The sequence below is a fragment of the Falco rusticolus genome, chromosome Z (assembly GCF_015220075.1).
Source record: "Falco rusticolus isolate bFalRus1 chromosome Z, bFalRus1.pri, whole genome shotgun sequence".
NCBI classification, from domain to species: domain Eukaryota; kingdom Metazoa; phylum Chordata; class Aves; order Falconiformes; family Falconidae; genus Falco; species Falco rusticolus.
In genome coordinates, this window is record NC_051210.1 from 27,409,200 (window position 1) to 27,430,040 (window position 20,841).

General features: G+C 47.0%; 2 protein-coding genes across 17 annotated transcripts in view; one reads left to right on the forward strand and one right to left on the reverse strand.

The window, feature by feature from the left end:
* The window catches only part of PPIP5K2 (diphosphoinositol pentakisphosphate kinase 2), a 53,694-nt gene extending 53,113 nt beyond the window's left edge, over window positions 1-581 (reverse strand). Inside the window, exon 1 of one of the 2 annotated variants that reach the window (XM_037373423.1) lies at window positions 500-581. The gene's annotated coding sequence lies outside the window, so the exon portion shown is untranslated. Of the gene's footprint in view, window positions 1-259; window positions 304-499 lie in introns of those variants that run through there. The other variant, XM_037373424.1, reaches the window with a different exon arrangement.
* On the forward strand, window positions 90-12,606 carry GIN1 (gypsy retrotransposon integrase 1). 15 transcript variants are annotated; one of them, XM_037373445.1, is made up of 9 exons: window positions 393-513; window positions 2,853-2,927; window positions 4,036-4,181; window positions 5,051-5,244; window positions 6,300-6,605; window positions 7,296-7,484; window positions 7,580-7,747; window positions 8,211-8,499; window positions 11,478-12,606. In XM_037373445.1, the coding sequence occupies exons 3-9, from the start codon at window positions 4,043-4,045 to the stop codon at window positions 11,774-11,776; spliced, it is 1,584 nt and encodes a 527-aa protein (XP_037229342.1). In that variant the 5' UTR covers window positions 393-513; window positions 2,853-2,927; window positions 4,036-4,042; the 3' UTR covers window positions 11,777-12,606. The 15 variants fall into 15 exon arrangements, with proteins under 15 accessions (XP_037229335.1, XP_037229348.1, XP_037229337.1 ...); XM_037373443.1 differs by having other exon boundaries at window positions 501-587; XM_037373444.1 differs by lacking the exon at window positions 393-513 and adding an exon at window positions 855-1,554.
* Window positions 12,607-20,841: the final 8,235 nt, after the last annotated feature.

Consider the following 20,841-nt stretch of genomic DNA (forward strand, 5'->3'; position numbering starts at 1 on the left):
CTCCGGCCCGCTACCGGGGCAGCCGCCGCGCCAGGGCGGGACCGGGCGCCGGCTCCTCACGGCGGGAGGGGGGAGCGGGGCAGCGGCCACCACTGCCGGCCCCCAGGCCGCAGCCCGAGGGGACGACCTGCCCCACTGCCGCCCGCCACCGCCCCCCGTCGTCGATCCAGCTGACGCTCCCCGCATCCCCGGGGTGGCGGGGAATGGCGGAGGGGAAGGAGGGAGCGCCGCGAGCAGCACCGGGGAGAAGCCGCCTCACCTGCGCCTGGTGCCGCCCGCGCCCCCCCGGACCATTAAGGTGCCGCCACCGCCGCCCGCCACCGCGCGAGCCGCCCCGCCCCTCGCGGCGGCCCGCCCCCACCCGCACCCCCCCGCGCCTGCCTCCACTTCCGGGGGCGCCACATAAGTCTCGGGGCGCAAGGGCCGCCGTTCTGGTTGCCGGGCCCGGGAGAGGTGGTGTTAAGCGGGCCGCGCCCCTTGAGACAGGCCGCGCCGATACCTCTGCTGGAGTAGGTGCGTGCCCAGGGCCTCGGCAGCTCGCCGCGGCGCCCGACGTGCCCACGACCTCGCCGCGGAGCCGAGAGCAGGTGGTGGGGATCGGCGGCGGGGAGGGGAGAAGGAAAAAGATCGCGTCGACGTCGCTCCTCGCATGCGTGAGGCCTGCGCGCTGGGCAGCGGCGACTCGGGACTACCGCTCCCAGCGTGCCCTGCGCGGGCCGGGGGTGGCGGGCTTGGCGTCGGGCGGGAGCGGGACTGGGGGCCTTGGCGCGGTGGCGGCGCCGCGCCGGTGCATGCTGAGGGCGGGCGGGACTCCTGCCCTGGAGGAGACGCTTCTGGGAGGTACGGCCGGCGCTGCCTAGGGCGATAAACCCTTGGCTCAGCGTACCTGCCCTCTGGGCCCTGCTGCCCCCGCCCCGCCGCCCCGCCAGCCCGGCGGAGGCTGCGCCTGCTCCCGCTCCTGGCCCCGTGTGGCGGCCGCAGCAAACGATAAAGGAGTGTTTGCGCCGTGGTGGGCTGGGGCCGTGGGTCGATTTACTTGCCCGTGCCTCGAAGGCAGCACTTGGCTGCGGCACAGCTGCTGTCCCGACCCAGGCCTGTGCCTGGCGCCGTGGTGCCCGCGGCCCGTCCGGGGGTGTCGGGCGCGGAGGCACCTCAGAAGTGAGGGTGTTCTGGTGTGGCGGGGGGCGCTGTCAAACGTGGCTCAGGCTTGCGAAAGCCAGGGAAGGATGTAGGCAAACGTGTCAGTCTTACTTACAGGTTGCTGGAAGCACTTTGGTTAGGCTTCAGGGCTCCACGGGGAATTCCCGTTCCTGATAGGGATTGCAGGTGGAGGCAAGGGAAGTACTCGAAAGCTGGACTGAAAAAGCAGTTTTGCAGTGAGCTTTGTGTGGGAAAAACAGGCACTGGAGAGTAAAATGTTTAAGGTTTAGCAGGTGCAACTGTTTTGGCCAAGACACGAGTGCAGAAGGAGCCCTGGTTATATGGAAGTTTCATTCTCTTTGCTGAAATACTTTCCTTGACTGTAAAGCAGTGTATTTTTTTCCAGCTTCAAAGGTATTTATTACTGATTGTAAAAGTCTTTGGGTTTTATGGACTACCGGATGTATTATGACTATTGATAAAGATAGCATATGAATTATCCAAAGTAATATGATTTATTCTAAATAACAGAACCAGAAGATCTTATAATTTATTATTTTCAGGTGCTTTTTTTTTAAGATTAGGCCAAATGAAGTAAATTAGGTACTGGGGGGGAAAGTGAGTAGGGACACAGGAAACTAAATATCAAGGAAGGAAACTTAGGTACTGCTGTCCTCTTATGCAGTCATCCAGCAGACTATTGAGAGCACTTAACTTAGTTTGTTGGATCAGGATCCTACTAAATACATTAAATATGTGTGGATACTATGCAATGCATTATTTCTTCATTGGCGTATGTATGATAGAATTTCTGTTTAGCTGACATGTAAGCTGTGGTCCTGCTCAGATGCATCTTACTGCTGTGCAGCTTAATTTTGTTAGAGTCGATAACAGTGTACTGCATGGAGAATATTCACTGTCTTGGGCAAGAATTTCATAAACAAAAAGTACTGGAAGAATAGATATTGTTCTGGAACATATTTTCTTGCCATGTGTGAAAGTCTGCATCAAGCCAAAATGGTCCGTCATCCTAGCAGTTAAATAATAAATCATACCTGGCTAGTTCTGACTTAGTGATGCTTAGCTAACTGCAGGACTGGCTTTCAGGAGAACCCTGAATGAAGCTTGAATGCATGCCTCTGGCAGATAGGATATTTTAGTTGCTCTTCATGAGTATTCTTTTACTGTCAGAAATGCTAATGACTTATTTAAAACAACAGAAACACAGATTTTATCATGGTAGCCTCACCTTCTTTGTGGCTGTTAGTTATCCAATTTACCAGCTCAGTGAGTTGCTGTGGCTTGTATTGTCAGATGTAAATTTACATGAAACTGCTGTGCCAGCCAAGATCACTAAAACAGTACTCTGTTCTGGCTGTACTCCTTTCCTGTTCTAAAACACCATGTTTCCTCACAGGCAGGATTGCAGCAGTGAAAAGTTTTATCTCTGCTAGTTCTCTGAGGTGTGAGAATTTTGCTTTGAAACATTAACGCTGATGACAAAGAGACTTGGCTGTTACTGAAACCTGGCTCTAGGTTGTGCAAAATGAAGTATTCAGTGGAGTGGTGGTCTTATCACTGTTTGAATGGGAAATTCCTGGCATGCGTTTGACGTTGATAACACCGCAATGTTTAGCCCAGTTGTATGATGTAGAATATCATATATATATAGATATTCTATAAATCATGTAGAGTATTTTATTTTCTGGCAGGAATGGAGTGGATAAAAGCAGACATAGTTATTCTTTAGAGCTCTTTACCTCTTTTCCACCCCTGGTATATTAAAGGTAGGTGAGAATCTGTAAATTGACAAAATAAACATCCTGACTTACACATTTGGCTTTCAAATAATATCACCATATAATGATATAGTATGGATTCCAGAGTGACTGGATACTGTCGCTTTCCCATAATTATATGCTGCTTAGCAAATATGGCAGACAAACTGATTACTCTTTCTAGCAGGCTATGCGTTATCACAGTGTCTAGTCTTGGGAACTGTCAGGATGAGGAAGAAATTTGCTTAATACTGTGGGTAACCAGCGTAAATTAAGAAATTATGACATGGCAGGCCCCAAGCCTGATCCTGCTTTTGTAGACATCAATTAAAGCAGGATCAACTGCTGTTCCATACAAATCTTCATTGCTACTGGAACAGATTGGGGGTGGGGGGTGGAAGTGACTGAAATCACATAGTGCCTGCATGAATATTTCTGTCTGTGAGTGTATTTGCTTGTCATTATTTGTGAATTATTTTGATGCTGTTTTTCCTAGACCCAATTTCTTCTTGTACCAATGACACATTTTACTAATGCCACTTTAGTGTATTAATAAGATCAGGGAAGTAGCCAGTGTGAGGGAAAGAAATGTTACCTTTTATGCAGAGTCTGGTTTGGGAGGTCAGAATCTAATTGTCAGATGAAGTAATGAACAAAATAAATTTCTGTCAGTTTCCTTGAGGGAGTTGTTTTTTCCTATTTACCTATGTGCTTTTTTCCAACTAGGGTGGCTCTTTGGACACATCTAGTTTCCAGCGCACCTGCACTGAAGAGTTGTCAAAATGTTTAAGAATGAGAATTGCAACTTCTTTTTCTTTGCTCTCATTTTCCCCTCTTGTCCAGTGAATATAGTTGAAGTATCCGCTGTTTGGAAGAATAAAATAGAGGTTGGAAAAAAACAACCAAAACTTTGCATAGAACAAAATTAGTGTCTTATGCAGTATTTCTTACTGCTAAAGCTGGTAACAAGGGCATAGCAAGAGCAGCGCACTGGCTGGTGTAACATCTTAGATGCTACATTATCAGGGTACCTCTGAACTACAAAGGAATCAGTAACAACTGAAGATGTGCTCATGTGACAGTTGCTCCATCTAATGAATCTGTGCATTTTGTTCAGTGTAGCAATGGTCCGTAGTGGAAAAAATGGTGGGCTCCACCTGAAGCAGATTGCCTACTACAAGCAAACAGGGGAGTATCATCCCACAACATTATCAAGTGAAAGAAGTGGAATCAGGAGAGCAGCCAAAAAATTTGTTTTCAAAGGTAAAAATGTTACTTCAAACTACTCTGAAAATAGTTTTTTAGGTGAACATTTGCTGATGAAATAAAAAAAAGGAAGTAGGATCTTGCTTTGCAGCATACGGTGATTTTAATGTACATTCTCTATGACACAGACACTCTACTTAACCCTTGTTAATGTGTAATAGGATGTTTACAGAAATTCAGTCTGCCTTAGTCCATTCCAGGAGGGATTTATATATCTAACTAAAACCCAGAACTTGTTCTAGATACTGTGGAAGTACGTAGCCATTGCAATCCATAATTCAAAGGACTAAAGAAAGGGAAATCCAGATCTGCAGCTGTAGACAAGGAATGGTTGGTCTGGTCTGGAGGGTGCTGTGTGTGACTGGGCAGAAGTGCAAGCCATCTGTCACCCTAGAGCCTCCCAGCCCTTCCCAGCTTTATTTCATCCCTATGAGGAGGTGTATGAGCCTTTTTAGGGTGCTGTGCTGTCTCAATCCTATCTGTCAAGTTTGTGTAGAGAGAAGGCAAGGAGGAGTTAAAGCTGCAAATCACGGTGTCAGGTTGCTGGCAGACAGACTGGAAGTCTCATAAACAGGTCCTACTTCCCCTTCCCACCCTCTGCATTAGCTTGTGTTTCAGTCAAACTTGCTGTGGAAATGTTTGCATTCTGACTTGCCCTTGTAATGCCTCATGTCCAGATTAACAAACACAGGTAAACAATTGGCTTTTTGGAAGAAGAAATTACTTGTAAACAAAAAGCCACATTTACACAGAAGTGAATTGAAGTTGATTTAAAAATTCTGTACTAAATTATGCCCAGTAGTTTGGTAAACTAAGCAAAAGACAGAGCACTTGCATGTAATTTGCTGGTACTTTTCTTCTTTCAGAAAATGAATTGTTCTATGTTGGAAAAGACGGGAAACAAATGCGCCTGGTAATTGTTTCAGATGAAGAGAAGAAAAAGGTACTTGAGAAGTGCCACAAGAATGCTGCTGGCAGTCATCATGGCATATCAAGAACGCTGACTTTAGTGGAATCTAATTACTACTGGACCTCTGTAACAAATGATGTCAAGCAGTGGGTATGGTCTCATAGCTACAGGATACTTTTTTAATGTAGTCTTACAAGCGTTTTGTGATAATATGGCTTTGATACAGCAAGCACCTGTACTGCTTCATGATGAGGAAGCATAAGTTTACAATTAAACAGTAAATGGTCGTCTTGGCAAAGCACAGTGTTTCTTTTTTTTTTTTTTTCTACTGCTGACCACATGGCTTGCATATTGCTGGATGTTACCCAGTGTTGAGGAGCCATACTGCCTTTAAATACACAGGGCACATACAGTCTTTGAGAAGAGGTTTCTTTTGCAAGGCCTCTTATGTATCTTTGTTAGAATGCATTGTGCCATCCTAAGGTGATGTAGCCAGAGTGGCTGCTGGCAGATAAGATTATGAAAAATGGTGCCTCTGCCATGCAATTAGGTATATAGTTAAAACAAATCACTGCTTAGGAAAGTTCCTTCTCCTCCTTCACCCAAAGATACTTGGATGGGATCCCTGAAGAAACTGTATGTAAATGTCCCTTACAGCCAAATTACTGTTGTTATTGGCTTGCTGCATCACCTGAATATTTATGTGCAACTGTAACATGAACTGAAAGTGCATCTTTGCTTTCAGTTCAGACTTGGACAAAGAGGCCTGTGACTTGTATTATGCATGTAATGTTACATATGTTACCAGTGTTTTTCAGCAACAGCGTACACAGTAGAACCAAAAGGGGAGTGATTAAGACTGGCTGCTTCATACTTCCTTTAGTATTTATAGGTGGAAGTGGGTATTAAAATTTGTACTGTGGACTTGAAAGAGCACACTGTGCTTTCAGGATGGGAGAGTTCAGCTATGAATTTCTGCACAAGTTCTTCTCCCGGCCTTCACTGCTGTTTGGTTTTGGTTTGGTTTTGTGCTGAGGCTGAAAAATCTAAGGGTAAAAAATAAGTAAGATGATAAAATGAATTTGTTTTGCATTGCCTAGTCTGACCTAACTTAGAGGAATAGTGGAGATTTATGTTCCTGCTGATTGTCTTAAACCTTCACCATCGCTTTTTATTGATAGCATCCTCCCTGATTTTTGCACTAGGTGTATGCTTGCCAGCATTGCCAAGTGACAAAGAATACAACCACCACACCATCCAAAATAGACCCTATCAAAGCAGAGGACCCATGGACAGCTGTCACTATAGATCTAATGGGACCTTTTAATGTTACCAACAGAAGCCACAACTACATCATAATTATGACAGACTTGTTTACAAGATGGACTGTTATCTTGCCGCTGCACGACACTTCAGCAGCTGAAATTGCAAAGGCAATCATAAATGTGTTTTACTTATATGGGCCACCTCAAAAAATGCCTATTGATCAAGGGAAGGAGCTTGTTTATCAGGTATGTATTTACATGACTGGCTTCTTTTATTGCCACACTCCCCCCCGCCCCGCCCCCAAGAAAAAAAATAAATTTCCTCTGTATTAAATTTGAATTTCAGACCATTCTTGGAAAAGACTGTAAATATTTTAATTAAAAAAATATAGAAGTTAGCACATACAGAAAATTATAAACCAGTTACTTGCAGTTATAACATTATGCAATATTTACCAGGGTTTTATTCTTTGGCTAAAGAACAAAGCAAAATGATTTTCTGGCAGTCATAGTGCAGGTTTTGTCAGTCAGTTGAACTGACATACTTTCACACTCCAGAATGCCATATTTCATTCATCCATATTGTCCAGTACAGCAGATAATGAAGGGTAGTTTTGACATTGGCCTATAGTGATTATGAAGAGCTCTTCACACTTTGATCCTCTCAGAGATGATGGAATCATAAAACTGATATGGAGGAAATGACAGATTGAATTAGTGGGAGAAATGTGGTTAGAAACCATCAGTTACTGGCTCCTAAGCTCTACTGGTTCCTTTAGCTCTCACTCTCAACCCTCGAATGTTTGGTGGAAATATGTATGTAAGACTTCTATCACCATCATAGCAACAAAAAGGATAGAAAACTGAGTTTGTTTACTTAAACTGTGTGTACAGAAGAAGGGAACCTTTAGTAATTGTGTTCTTTTTATTTTGAAGATAAATGAAGAGCTGTTTGCACTGTTTGGAATGAAACAAATTGTGTTGTCTTATCCTCAGACAGATGATGCAAATGAAAGAACGTGTAAGACAATCAAAGCTTTTATTAACAAATACTGCACCAACCATCCAAATGACTGGGATGAACATTTGTCTGCTATTGCCTATGCTTTCAATTTGACAAATTTGGTATGTGAAGGTTCTTCCTGTTCTGACTGAAGTTCCCCAAAATATCTGCAAAGCTGTATGCTAAATTCCTTGCTTTTTGCTCCACATTTAAACAGGAGCCACATCAAAACACCCCATATTTCCAAATGTTTAATCGCAACCCATATGTTGTTGAGCCAATGAATATATGTGTGGAAGGAGAATACAGTATGTTTGCCAAAATATTTGAAGCAACTAAAAAAGCTAGTCAAGCACTGGAAGAACAAAAAACCTCAGATTGCCAGGTAAATGTTACATATTCAGATTTTACTAGTAAGACTGAAGATAGAAAATGATGGAAAGGCTTGAAATGTAAAGTATAACTAGCCTTTTAAAGCAATGTAGGGGTTTGTGGGGATCTTGGGGTTTCAGTTGCTTTTTTTTTTTTTTTTTCTTTGCCTATGATCCCTGGATTCCAGTGTAACAATTCCTGTATGTATTTGGAGGGAGTAACCTTAAGAGACCTATTGCCAAAGATTCATATCTGACTTAGAGGGCTGCGTATCTACAGAAGCTGAAATCCATTGCCTATGGACTATTGATTTACGAAGACAAAATAAATTCCTTTAGAACTCTCCAGCCCTACATATTACGAATTACACACATCTGAAACCACTTTGTTATGCTTCTGCATTATTAAGCAGTGTTACAAAAATATATAATCACTTTTGGAAAAGGAAAATGTAATTTATGTGTATCTTTCTGCAGGTGGAGAAAAACACTTCAGGTGAGCAAAATATTAGAAACAAAATCACTGTCAAAAGGAAGCCAAAGCAATTAAGTACCCTTCGACTTAAAGTTGGTCATGAAGTCCTCAGGCGAAGAAAAAACTGGTGGAAAGATGGTCGTTTCCAGTCAGAATGGGTTGGTCCTTGTATTATAGAATATATCACAGATAATGGCTGTGCAATATTAAGAGATGTCACAGGATCCAGGTTGAAAAGACCCATCAAGATGTCTCACCTTAAGCCATATGTAAGAGGGTCCAGTGAAAAAGGTATGTGTGTGTATTTTTAATATATATATATATATAAACCTAATATATATACTCTACAAAGTTTGTGGGTTTTTTTTTTTACTTTTTGGTATGTCTTGGTGTTAGGTTAGATTATCAGAGTGAAAGAATACTGATTTACCAGCATGAAATAAATTAACACTGAGTTGTAATAACTGCAGTTTTCAGTGAGGAGAACAGTGCATGTGAGTGGCTTCATACCTATGTGGAGCATGGAACACAGCTAATGAATCATGCTTTAAGTCTGTTTTAAAATTGCTTCTAATCTGTGGTTTGGCCCTGTTCGTGCTGGCTGGTGAAAACATGCTAGAAGTATGATCAGGCTGAACTTCAAAGAGCACTTTCTGACTGTTTCTGTTTTGATGTAGACAGGATTCACATTTATTTTGCTTGTGCAGTGGAAACCTGACTTTTTTTTTTTACTTAGTCTGACTGGTGCAGATGGTACAACGGCAAAAGTGCCCTCTAAGCCTTAAAACAGAAAAAATGACTTTCCAAACAGATTTGTTTGGAGAGCTTATTTTAAAATAAAACTGCTATTGAAGTAGTAAATGTGTTTCTCTTACCAGAGCAAATAAATTGTCATGCTCTGCCGTAGGACTAGAAATTCCCAAAGACTTGGGTAATCAACCACCAGTCTTGCTCTTAAACACTCAGTGTGTCCTTTTGCAGTGCTGCTGGGTTAATCGAACAGTGGCAGCTGTTTCTTTTCTGTTGCTGCTGACTTTGAGTCACCACAGACATTTTGAGGGAAATGAATACTCTGTTTTTAGAAGACTTCTGTTACAAAACAGGCTGCTTTTTGGTTCAGGGTTCTTGAAAAGTAAAATGATTCCCACCCTATTTGCATGTGTGGTTAAGATTTGGTTCTTGAAACTGCATTAACTGCATTGAGGTGGTAATTCCTTCCATCACCCCTTAAAACTAAGGGATTTGCAAAGCTGAAACTAAGTCTGGAATTCTGTGTGAGAAGCTGATATTTATGCCAGTTGTTAGTTACAGATTTTATAACCAACATACTGATTCCATGTCACATCTCTCTTTCTGTCAATCACTGTGTGGCTTCCAGTTCCTCTTTAAATTGCTGATCCATAAGCAGCAAGTCACATGCATGTCAAGCATGCAGAGAATCTCCAGCTATTACAATGACTTTGCTAAATTATGTTACAATACAAGAAGTTAAGTGTAGTTGTGTTTGCTGCAGAAACAGTACATAAACAGTTTCTTCCCTTTCCCAGGAAGCGACTGATACAGGCAAAAAAATCAATGGATTATGAGTGCTTATGAATCTTAAAATTACAGGCTGATATTAATACATATTTACATTGCTTAGAGAAGTAGACCAGGCTTTGCCAAAATAATTACCAGCCTTTATCAAACAGCCTAACAGCAATCAAGAAAGCATATTTTTTCAATTGGGTAAGAGCAGTGAAACCGGGCAGTGAATGACATCTTTTTCATCCATAAACGTATGGATGAAATCCTTGTAGCAAAGGACTTCTCTTTATTAGCAGGGGTGGACTTTTTTTATTGGCAGCTGCTGTGGTGTTAAGTCTGGTGGCTCTCCCACCAGACTGGTGCCATAACCTTGGGTGGGAGCAAAGCATTTTCAGTGTTCTCTGTGGAATAAATGTGGAAAAAGTACATCTTAGGTGAGGATATTTGTGGCCTTGCCTACCAACTTTGTATTACTAAGTGTTTTGCTTACCTTACTCTGAAAATCTGAGGTGTTATCTTGTCTGTATCGCACTTCAGATGTGTGAGTTTGGGAGTTTTAAAGTGGAAAGTCTGAAAATGCAGTACTCACTTTTTCTTTTGTGAGGGTAAAATCTTCTACAGGTAAGAATGGGCAATCAGAAGCAACGTATTTTTCCATAACCTTGGTCACTCTTGGTCTAAAGATAAATCCTGAGTCAGTGCACTGACAGAGCCCTAGGTACAGGCATCGCATATTTGCAGTCTGGGTGTACCTGGATTGCTTGCTTCCTGGCTGTCTTTACAGCCAGCCAGAGTTTCCAGGACACTCGTTGGTTCAGACAGGTAAGTGTATGTATGCACTGTTCTGTTTTCCTTGTTTGAGTGTAGTCTGGTTTAAATATTAAACTCAAGGGAATGCCTTTGGGCCCAGTGCAGAAAGGATGCATGAGTGTAAATAGGTGATTTAGGACAGATCTCTTCAGAAACATGACAAAAGTAGTTTCACCTCCGCAGTAACTCCCACAAAGATCCCACTTTGAACCTACGTCTTGCAAAGGAATTTGTAGCCCCCCATGCAGAGATCCGTAATTGTTGAATGGCTCTTCTGATTTAACAGAACGCTTAATTTCACACTAGTGTCTTAGTGTGAGCAAGAAGATGGGCCCTAACCTGATCATCAAATATTAATGCCATGTTGACAAGTACACTTCTAACTTGTCTGGTCAGACTGTTTTCATTTTACTTGAATTCATTTGTAAAATACAAACACTGTAACCATATATCGGATCGAAGAAAAGCTCAATAGTACTATACAGTAGCAATCACCATTACTGTCTTTAAATTCTATAAACTTTTTTTATTTCTTTTTTCTACTACTTAATGCAACACAACAGGCATTTGTAAGACTTCCCAGCAAAAGCTTGGAGTAGCCACACTTCTCTTGGAGTGTACAAAATGCAAGAATCTGTGTGTCCATTCAGTTAAGGTGGTACTAGTTCAGTAGGTGGCTATGACAGATGTAAAGCTGGTCATTGACCTAGCAAAGAAAAACTCTGAATGTGGAGTATCGCAGGCATTATTTTGTGGATATAACGAGATGCAGCCAAACATTTGGTACTCAGTGAAATTAGGAAATTCACATTATCACACTGATGGCACTCAAACATTCTTGTTCTCATATGGAAAATGTTTTCAAAAGTAAGTTAATACCTCACACAGTATGGCTTGAAGGATCTGGTTTAATGGCTGCTTTTCTTTTACAGACAATCGGTACTTTTTACAAGGTGCAGTAGTTGTTGACCATGACTATATTGGCTTATCTGAAAGATCCTATAATCCAAGTCAACAAGAGACCGTTGCTGAAGGCGAAATAAATGCCTACACAAGAGGTGTCATGCCTGCTATACAAATGCTACCTGCAGCCTGCAAAGACCAAGAATCAACAGATGGTAAACATCATTCTGAGCTGACAGAGGATCATTGCATTGAATCGAACACTGCAAAGTCAGAGCAATGGTCTTCACCTTGTTGGACACTTCAGACCAAGATGGAGGATACTTAAGTGTAGCCCTATGTCACACTGCATTGCTAAACAGTGGGGAACTTCTGTGGCAGACTGAAAAAAATATGTAATTAGCTCCAACTTCCTTAGCCAAATCCACTTTACTACTTTATGAATGTAAGAGTAGGTTTCCACTGGTTAATTTGTATGGGCTTTAAGAAAGAATTGCTCTGTTACCAAAAACTTAGGCAAAACCTAGTAAATGCACATGTTCTACTATTGTATGACTTGCAAGGATGTTGTAGGTGTCTGCTGATTAATTTATGTGGGCCTTGAGAAGCGCTCACTTGGTGACCAAAAGTATGAGTACAACCTAGTAAAAGCACATTTTCACATTGTACACTGGAATTTCAGATTTTGTTGATAGAATGGCAGTGTGGCCGCACCTTACTGTTATCCTCTCAGGACACAATGCATTACTTCACTGTAATGATCTTTTCATTAATCCTTAGATGACTCCTTCATGTGCAGAAGTACTGTGGAATGAATATAATCTAAGCAATTTGACGTGGATTTTGCGTCTGCTGTAGGGAACCTCATGTCCTTTTCCTGTTGTATAACAGTTTCCTATTCTTTCTGAGAAGTTGCAGACTCAGACTTTTACAGCTTTTAATTTATATCTAACCCACAGCTCTAAGATCTCACAAAACAGTAATGCTGCCAAAATTGAGTACGTGTAGTGTTCTGCACATGAAACAATGAGGCCTTCAGCTACTCCCCGCTCACCAAAACTCTGCTAGGGTGAGCAGTGTCGATTTCTCAGGCATGTCAAAATCTTAAGAGTATTCATTTGTGTTTTCTTGACAAATATATGGTTTCCCTTATGGTTACATCTTTCCAGAATCAGTACAGGTTTGGAGATTTCCACTGGCAGTGGTGTAGGAAAGGTGAAGCACTGGTATTACTTACTTTCTGAATTCCTGAGTGATTTATTACTGGTCTGGACTTCCTGCTGAGAAGACTGTATTGCAAAGTCACCTGAACAGGAATTACTTCATGTGGAGAACTGATGAGTGCAAGTCAGTTCTTTTTATGGGGGACTGACACAAAGAGGAAGAAAACTAGCAGAAAACTGAATTTAGTAATTCAGCAACTTCTGTCTGATACTTTGGAAGAGTTGCTTGTCTCACTCTCTGAACATGTGCATTCCCCCTCTGCTTCTGACTTGTAACACGGGTGGAGGAAAGTACTATTTATTAAGAGTTTTCAGTTAACCTGAGGTAATAAGATGTGGTCCTCAAGGTTTATGAGGTAACTCATACAGAAATTCATACCTCATGCATAGTATGTCAGCTGTGCAAGAAGAGAGCTCAGCACCATGACAGGATTCTATGTTAAAATTCAAATGAGAAATGCTCACAGAATCATGTAGGTTGGAAAAGACTAACCTCAAGATCATCAAGTTCAACTGTTAACCCAGGACTGCCAAGTCCACCAGTAAACGGTGTACTTGGATACTGCATCCACGTGTTCTTCAAATACCTCCAGGGATGGTGATTCTACCACCTCCCAGGGCAGCCTCTTCCAATGATTGACACCCTTCAGTGAAGAAATTTTTTCTAATACCAATCTAAACCTCCCCTGATACAGCTTGAGGCAGTTTCCTCTTGTCCTATCGCTTCTTGCCTGGGAGAAGAGACTGACGCCTGCCTGCCTACAGCCTCCTTTCAGGTTGCTGTAGAAAGTATTAAGCCCACTTCCCACCCCACCCCGCGCCCAGTCTCCTTTTCTCCAGGGTAAACAACCCCATTCCCTCAGCTGCTCCTCATAAGACTTGTGCTCCAGACACTTCACCACCTTCTTTTCTTTGCCTGTCTCTGGACACGCTCCAGCACCTCCAGGTCCCTCTTGAAGTGAGGGGCCCAAAACTGAACACAGAATTTCAGGTACAGCCTCACCAGTGCTGCGTATGGGGGGGGGGGGGTGTGTGTGGTGTGTGTGTGATCACTCCTAGCCCTGCTGAGGACGCTATTTCTGACACAGGCCAGGGTGCTGCTGGCCGCCTGGGCCCCCTGGGCACACTGCTGGCTCCTGCCCAGCCGGCCGTCACCCAGCACCCCCAGGCCCTTTCCCACCAGGCCCTTTCCAGCCGCTCTGCCCCAGCCTGTAGCGCTGTGTGGGGCTGGTGTGACCCAAGGGCAGGACCCGGCACTGAGCCCTGTTGAGCCTCACACAACTGGCCTGGGCCCATCGGTCCAGCCTGCCCAGGTCCCCCTGCAGAGCCTCCTGCCCTCAGGCAGATCAACACTCTTGCCTCACTTGCCTGCAAATTTACTGAGGGTGCACTTGATCCCCTCACCCAGATTGGTGATAAGGATGTGCAACTAGTTAATATTGACTGAGAAAGTATTTTATGTCTTCTGAAAATCCAGTCCTGTGTATCTACTTTTTCTGTAACAACACTTCCAGAAAGAGGGCACAGGGAGGCAGTTGGGAGTGCTGGCTTAACAGGATCCTCCTCTATACCAGCTGCGTGGAGCACTTGGAGATTAACAAGCTTTGTGTTGGCATTGACAAACAGCCCATCTTTCTGTTGGCTGCTCTTACCCCCAAGCTGTGCTGTCTCCTGAGGACACCTGACTCTTTAGTCATCAGTCTGATGCTGTCAAGGAAGTAAAGAAAGTGGGCTTGGTGAAAGACATTGGTCTTGTTAAAAAAAAAAAAAAAGCTAGGAAATCCTGTCACAGTAGTGACAGCAGAAAAAAACCCCACATGTAAATACGACAATCAGTATCATGAACAGTGGTTTTATTTTTAATTTTTGTCCCCCAGTAATTAGCAAACTGGTCATACAGCATTTTTTCCCCAGAAGTAGTAGTTTCAAGACAATAATGTTGTTTGGGTGCTTTGTGCTGAGGGCACTGGAGATTTATGTCATGATAATGATGTGGCAGCCTAAATTGTTCCTATGCTAATCCTTAACAGAGGCCCAGGCTCTTTAAGCCAGCCCCTCCTCTGTATATACCTTTGTTTCTTCAACTGATTATTGACTGTAAAGTGACATAAGGGACACCTTCTGCTAGGATGGATTTGTTATATTGTTAGATACACTGTGTGTGTGCACGCATGCAATATGCATGTATATATATAGCGTGTGCAAAACCAAAAACTGGTGTCAGAGATACAATCGGAAGGTAAAGGCACTGTCTGCAAGTTTTCTTTCTGCTTTTTTTGGTACAAAAGAAAACCAGAGACCCCCCATCCCCCCACCCCCCTTTTATTTTTTTTTTTTTTTCACTTCAACTGGTCAGTTCCTTATTTGCAGACAGTACAGCAGGGCTGTTTTCTGGGGGAGCTCTGGGGCAACACAAGTGCTGTGTACTTGTAACAGCTACACTAGAAAGGGGATGCTACAGTGACGGGAATGGGAAGGCTAGGAAACATTTAACATACTAGGTGATGCTGATCATTCAGGTTTCCTGGTAATTTTGATCTACTCTATTAACAAGCAAGCGTTACTGCCTCTTCAGTGCACCTAAATGGGGCCTCGTCTGCATGTGGGAGGTTCACTGAAATAAAATGCAGGTGTTTCAAACTAATGACATGGAAAACAATAATGGAAACTGAAAAAACCCCAACAGGAAACCTGAGACAGTGCAAGCAGTATGCTGTGCTTGGGGAGGAACCACTTGCACCCTTGGCATAGCAAAATGTGACCACAGTGAGTTGTGACCTGCCTACTTTTGGTTTGTATCTTAACCATCTTGGACAAATACACGAATGTCCATCTGTACATTTCTTCCCTGGTGCACAGGTTTGATTTATAACAGGAAAATAGTAAAAGACTATTTCATAACAAAATTCTTAGAAATTGTTTGTAATAGAGTTTGTGACCCCTTGTGGCAAGTTGTTTAGAGAGGAGGAATAGAAGGGAGTCCAGCATGACAAAAAGTGTACATTTCCTCATACCTCCCAGCACACAATTGTGAACATTTATCCATTAATTTTGCTAACAGTGCTAACTACCAGCTCAGTTTGATGAAAAACACCATAAAAAACTTGTTAGTGGAAAGACTGGGTACAAACAGAGTGTTTTATAGTGGAATGAAAACCTTTAATCTCTTGTTTGAATACTTCCTGAACTTTGGTATGGCATTTGCCCATTCTGTGTTAAGGTGTTCTTGCTTTCTCTACTTTTGAGAACAAGATAAGTTTCTTTTACTCACCTGCTTGGGTGCAGCATCTGTATAGGTGACCTTTTACAGCAGACAATCCATACGGTAATGACCTAGCATCAAAATCTTTGCATAGTAACCTTCTTGGTATTTCCAAAATATGTAATGGAATATTTTTTTGGGTTGGAATGGAGTGGATGCTTTCAGTTAATTTAGTGGACTAGCTACAGATTAAACACATGAGCTGTAGAGTCTCATCAAGTGGCGAACACTCAGCAAGGCTCATCAGCAGTGTCGTTGTCTGTTGGCCTGGAAGTATACAGCCCAGCCCATCTGTGAATTCAACAGAAGGAAATGCCATGTTAGAAATCATCAAGACCAGGCACAGTTTTAGATCAGAAAGCTAAAATTAACACAAATAAACAGGATTTGGCAGTGTCTTCAGGAAATGGGTATTGCACTCTTTCTACACATACTAGAAGACCTGTTGGCCTACTGTTTAAACATTGGTAATCAAACTGTATATTCATTTGGGATGAAAAGCAGTACACAAAAAGCTTTACTTTGCAAAGGAAGGCTCTTCCAGATAGAAGTAACCAGACTAACTTGATTTTAAAACATTTGATTCAGGAACTGTTAATCCTGAGAGATGCATTCCCCAGTCAGTTCTTTCTTCCTCCCTATTGGCACACAAAAGACCACGTTTGCAAATACAGGTGCAGTCAGGCTGCCTGAGCTGTCTGCTTGTTTGTCCCATTGTAGCAGGCATTGCTGCAGATTCTGAGGACACTTTATCTTCCCACGGGGCTCCTGGCTGCAGCTGTGTGCAGTCCCTCTTACCATGGCACTGTGCAAAGTGTTACCGTGACGAGGCATCTGCAGGAGCCCTGCTGCACTGGTAAACAAGGCAGGTCGTAGGAAATAACGGCGTTCCCAGCCTGCCAGGCAGTGCTGCCCAGCTGCAGGTTGCTAGTGCAATGGTCCACAGGTCACTCGGATACAATTTTCTGTCACTGAACAGTTGTTACTTCCATATTTTACATCCAGCTTTTCTGGATGCTTGACAAGCATCTCCGCTTTCATCAGCAGAGCTGGGGTATTCAGAGCAGCACCTGGTGGCAAGCAGCAGTGCCTTGAATAAAGTGTTACGTAAGAAGTGGGTTAAAAGGGAATAAATCAGATTTCACAAACTCGGTGCTTAAAATTAGTTGATGTTTTTTCAAAATTTATGCCTTTAATCTCTTTATGCCTCACTTCCCCCTTCTGTACAAAGCAAATAGCACCATGTCAGTTCCCAGACATCCTGAAAAAAATATTCATGCCTCTTCACAAAGCTGGCAGGCATAGTGATGAAAGCCCCAACAGAAAAGACTAAAAACACCCGAGTTCTATGTTTGGTGCAGAATTTCCGTGATACACAGTAAATAATACATGGGGTTCCCCACCGGACTGAATTTGAATGTTTGTCTGGCCAGAGGCATCATCTACCGCTCCCAGCGATTACAGACCGAGGAGAGCTGAGCAGGCCAGGCAGGAGCTGGGCTGGGCGCAGGGCACGGATACGCTGTGGCACTGGCAAAGGCGGTTTGTTAGAGCCTCAGCTCCCTGCGCTGGGCCCCGCGGCCGCTGGGGACTGGTACCGCGTGCGCTCGCGCCGTGGCTCCGTGCCTCGCTGCGCGCACGGCCGCACGGTGGCAGCCTGCCCCTGTCCCTGTCCCTGTCCCTGTGCCTGTCCCTGTCCCTGTCCCTGTCCCTGTGCCTGTGCCTGTGCCTGTGCCTGTGCCTGTCCCTGTCCCTGTCCCTGTCCCTGTGCCTGTCCCTGTGCCTGTCCCTGTCCCTGTCCCTGTCCCTGTGCCTGTGCCTGTGCCTGTGCCCTGTGCCTGTGCCTGTCCCTGTCCCTGTGCCTGTCCCTGTCCCTGTCCCTGTCCTGTGCCTGTGCCTGTCCCTGTCCCTGTCCCTGTGCCTGTGCCTGTGCCTGTGCCTGTGCCTGTGCCTGTCCCTGTCCTGTCCTGTGCCTGTCCCTGTCCCTGTCCCTGTCCCTGTCCCTGTCCCTGTGCCTGTCCCTGTCCCTGTCCCTGTCCTGTCCCTGTGCCTGTGCCTGTGCCTGTGCCTGTGCCTGTCCCTGTCCCTGTGCCCTGTCCCTGTCCCTGTCCCTGTGCCTGTGCCTGTCCCTGTCCCTGTCCCTGTGCCTGTGCCTGTGCCTGTGCCCTGTCCCTGTCCTGTCCCTGTCCCTGTGCCTGTCCCTGTCCCTGTCCCTGTGCCTGTGCCTGTGCCTGTCCCTGTCCCTGTGCCTGTGCCTGTGCCTGTGCCTGTGCCTGTGCCTGTGCCTGTCCCTGTCCCTGTGCCTGTCCCTGTCCCTGTCCCTGTGCCTGTGCCTGTCCCTGTGCCTGTGCCTGTGCCTGTGCCTGTCCCTGTCCCTGTCCCTGTCCCCTGCCCCTGTCCCTGTCCCTGTCCCTGTCCCTGTCCCTGTCCCTGTGCCTGTGCCTGTGCCTGTGCCTGTCCCTGTCCCTGTGCCTGCCCTGTCCCTGTCCCTGTCCCTGTGCCTGTGCCTGTCCCTGTCCCTGTCCCTGTCCCTGTGCCTGTGCCTGTGCCTGTGCCTGTCCCTGTCCCTGTCCCTGTCCCTGTGCCTGTCCCTGTCCCTGTCCCTGTACCGTGCCTGTCCCTGTGCCTCTGCCTGTCCCTGTCCCTGGCCCTGTGCCTGTCCCTGTGCCTGTGCCTGTCCCTGTCCCTGTGCCTGTCCCTGTCCCTGTCCCTGTGCCTGTGCCTGTGCCTGTGCCTGTGCCTGTCCCTGTGCCTGTCCCTGTCCCTGTGCCTCTCCCTGTCCCTGTCCCTGTGCCTGTGCCTGTGCCTGTGCCTGTCCCTGTCCCTGTCCCTGTGCCTGTGCCTGTCCCTGTGCCTGTGCCTGTCCCTGTCCCTGTCCCTGTGCCTGTGCCTGTGCCTGCCCCTGTCCCTGTCCCTGTCCCTGTCCCTGTCCCTGTGCCTGCCCCTGTCCCTGTCCCTGTGCCTGTGCCTGTGCCTGTCCCTGTCCCTGTCCCTGTCCCTGTCCCTGTCCCTGTCCCTGTGCCTGTCCCTGTCCCTGGTCCCTGTGCCTGTCCCTGGTCCCTGTGCCTGTGCCTGTTGCCTGTGCCTGTGCCAGTGCCTGTGCCCTGTCCCTGTGCCCTGTGCCCTGTCCTGTCCCTGTCCCTGTCCCTGTCCCTGTCCCTGTCCCCTGTCCTGTGCCTGTGCCCTGTGCTTGCCCTGTCCCTGTCCCTGTCCCTGTGCCTGTGCCTGTCCCTGTCCCTGTCCCTGTCCCTGTGCCTGTGCCTGTGCCTGTCCCTGTCCCTGTGCCTGTCCCTGTCCCTGTCCCTGTCCCTGTCCCTGTCCCTGTGCCTGTCCCTGTGCCTGTGCCTGTGCCTGTCCCTGTCCCTGTGCCTGTGCCTGTGCCTGTGCCTGTCCCTGTCCCTGTGCCTGTCCCTGTCCCTGGCCCTGTCCCTGTGCCTGTCCCTGTGCCTGTCCCTGTCCCTGTGCCTGTCCCTGTCCCTGTGCCTGTGCCTGTCCCTGTGCCTGTCCCTGTGCCTGCCCCTGTCCCTGTCCCTGTCCCTGTGCCTGTGCCTGTCCCTGTCCCTGTCCCTGTCCCTGTGCCTGTGCCTGTCCCTGTCCCTGTCCCTGTCCCTGTCCCTGTGCCTGTCCCTGTCCCTGTCCCTGTGCCTGTGCCTGGCCCTGTCCCTGTCCCTGTGCCTGTCCCTGTGCCTGTGCCTGTGCCTGTCCCTGTCCCTGTCCCTGTGCCTGTCCCTGTCCCTGTCCCTGTGCCTGTCCTGTCCCTGCCCCTGTCCCTGTGCCTGTCCCTGTCCCTGTCCCTGTCCCTGTCCCTGTCCCTGTGCCTGTGCCTGTCCCTGTCCCTGTCCCTGTGCCTGTGCCTGTGCCTGTCCTGTCCCTGTGCCTGTGCCTGTGCCTGTCCCTGTCCCTGTCCCTGTGCCTGTCCCTGTCCCTGTCCCTGTGCCTGTCCCTGTCCCTGTCCCTGTGCCTGTGCCTGTGCCTGTCCCTGTGCCTGTCCCTGTCCCTGTCCCTGTGCCTGTGCCTGTGCCTGTCCCTGTCCCTGTCCCTGTCCCTGTGCCTGTCCCTGTCCCTGTCCCTGTCCCTGTGCCTGTCCCTGTGCCTGTGCCTGTCCCTGTCCCTGTCCCTGTGCCTGTCCCTGTGCCTGTGCCTGTCCCTGTCCCTGTGCCTGTCCCTGTCCCTGTCCCTGTGCCTGTGCCTGTGCCTGTGCCTGTGCCTGTGCCTGTCCCTGTCCCTGTGCCTGTCCCTGTGCCTGTGCCTGTCCCTGTGCCTGTGCCTGTCCCTGTCCCTGTGCCTGTCCCTGTCCCTGTCCCTGTGCCTGTGCCTGTGCCTGTGCCTGTCCCTGTCCCTGTGCCTGTCCTGTGCCTGTCCCTGTCCCTGTCCCTGTCCCTGTCCCGTGCCTGTCCCTGTGCCTGTCCCTGTCCCTGTCCCTGTCCCTGTGCCTGTGCCTGCCCCTGTCCCTGTCCCTGTACCTGTGCCTGTGCCTGTGCCTCTGCCTGTCCCTGTCCCTGGCCCTGTGCCTGTCCCTGTGCCTGTGCCCGTCCCTGTGCCTGTCCCTGTCCCTGTCCCTGTGCCTGTGCCTGTGCCTGTGCCTGTGCCTGTCCCTGTGCCTGTCCCTGTCCCTGTGCCTCTCCCTGTCCCTGTCCCTGTGCCTGTGCCTGTGCCTGTGCCTGTCCCTGTCCCTGTCCCTGTCCCTGTGCCTGTCCCTGTCCCTGTCCCTGTCCTGTCCCTGTGCCTGTGCCTGTGCCTGTCCCTGTCCCTGTCCCTGTCCCTGTGCCTGTGCCTGTGCCTGTGCCTGTGCCTGTCCCTGTCCCTGTGCCTGTGCCTTGCCTGTCCCTGTCCCTGTGCCTGTCCCTGTCCCTGTCCCTGTGCCTGTGCCTGTGCCTGTCCCTGTCCCTGTGCCTGTCCCTGTCCCTG

What these genes read in the sequence shown, in the direction of transcription:
- GIN1 (XM_037373435.1), top strand. Translation starts at nt 650, where the DNA reads ATGCGTGAGGCCTGCGCGCTGGGCAGCGGCGACTCGGGACTACCGCTC. An exon ending in CAAATGATGTCAAGCAGTGG is followed by an intron (nt 5,245 to 6,299) that starts GTATGGTCTCAT and finishes TTTTTGCACTAG; the next exon opens with GTGTATGCTTGCCAGCATTG. An exon ending in AAGAGGGTCCAGTGAAAAAG is followed by an intron (nt 8,500 to 11,477) that starts GTATGTGTGTGT and finishes TTTCTTTTACAG; the next exon opens with ACAATCGGTACTTTTTACAA.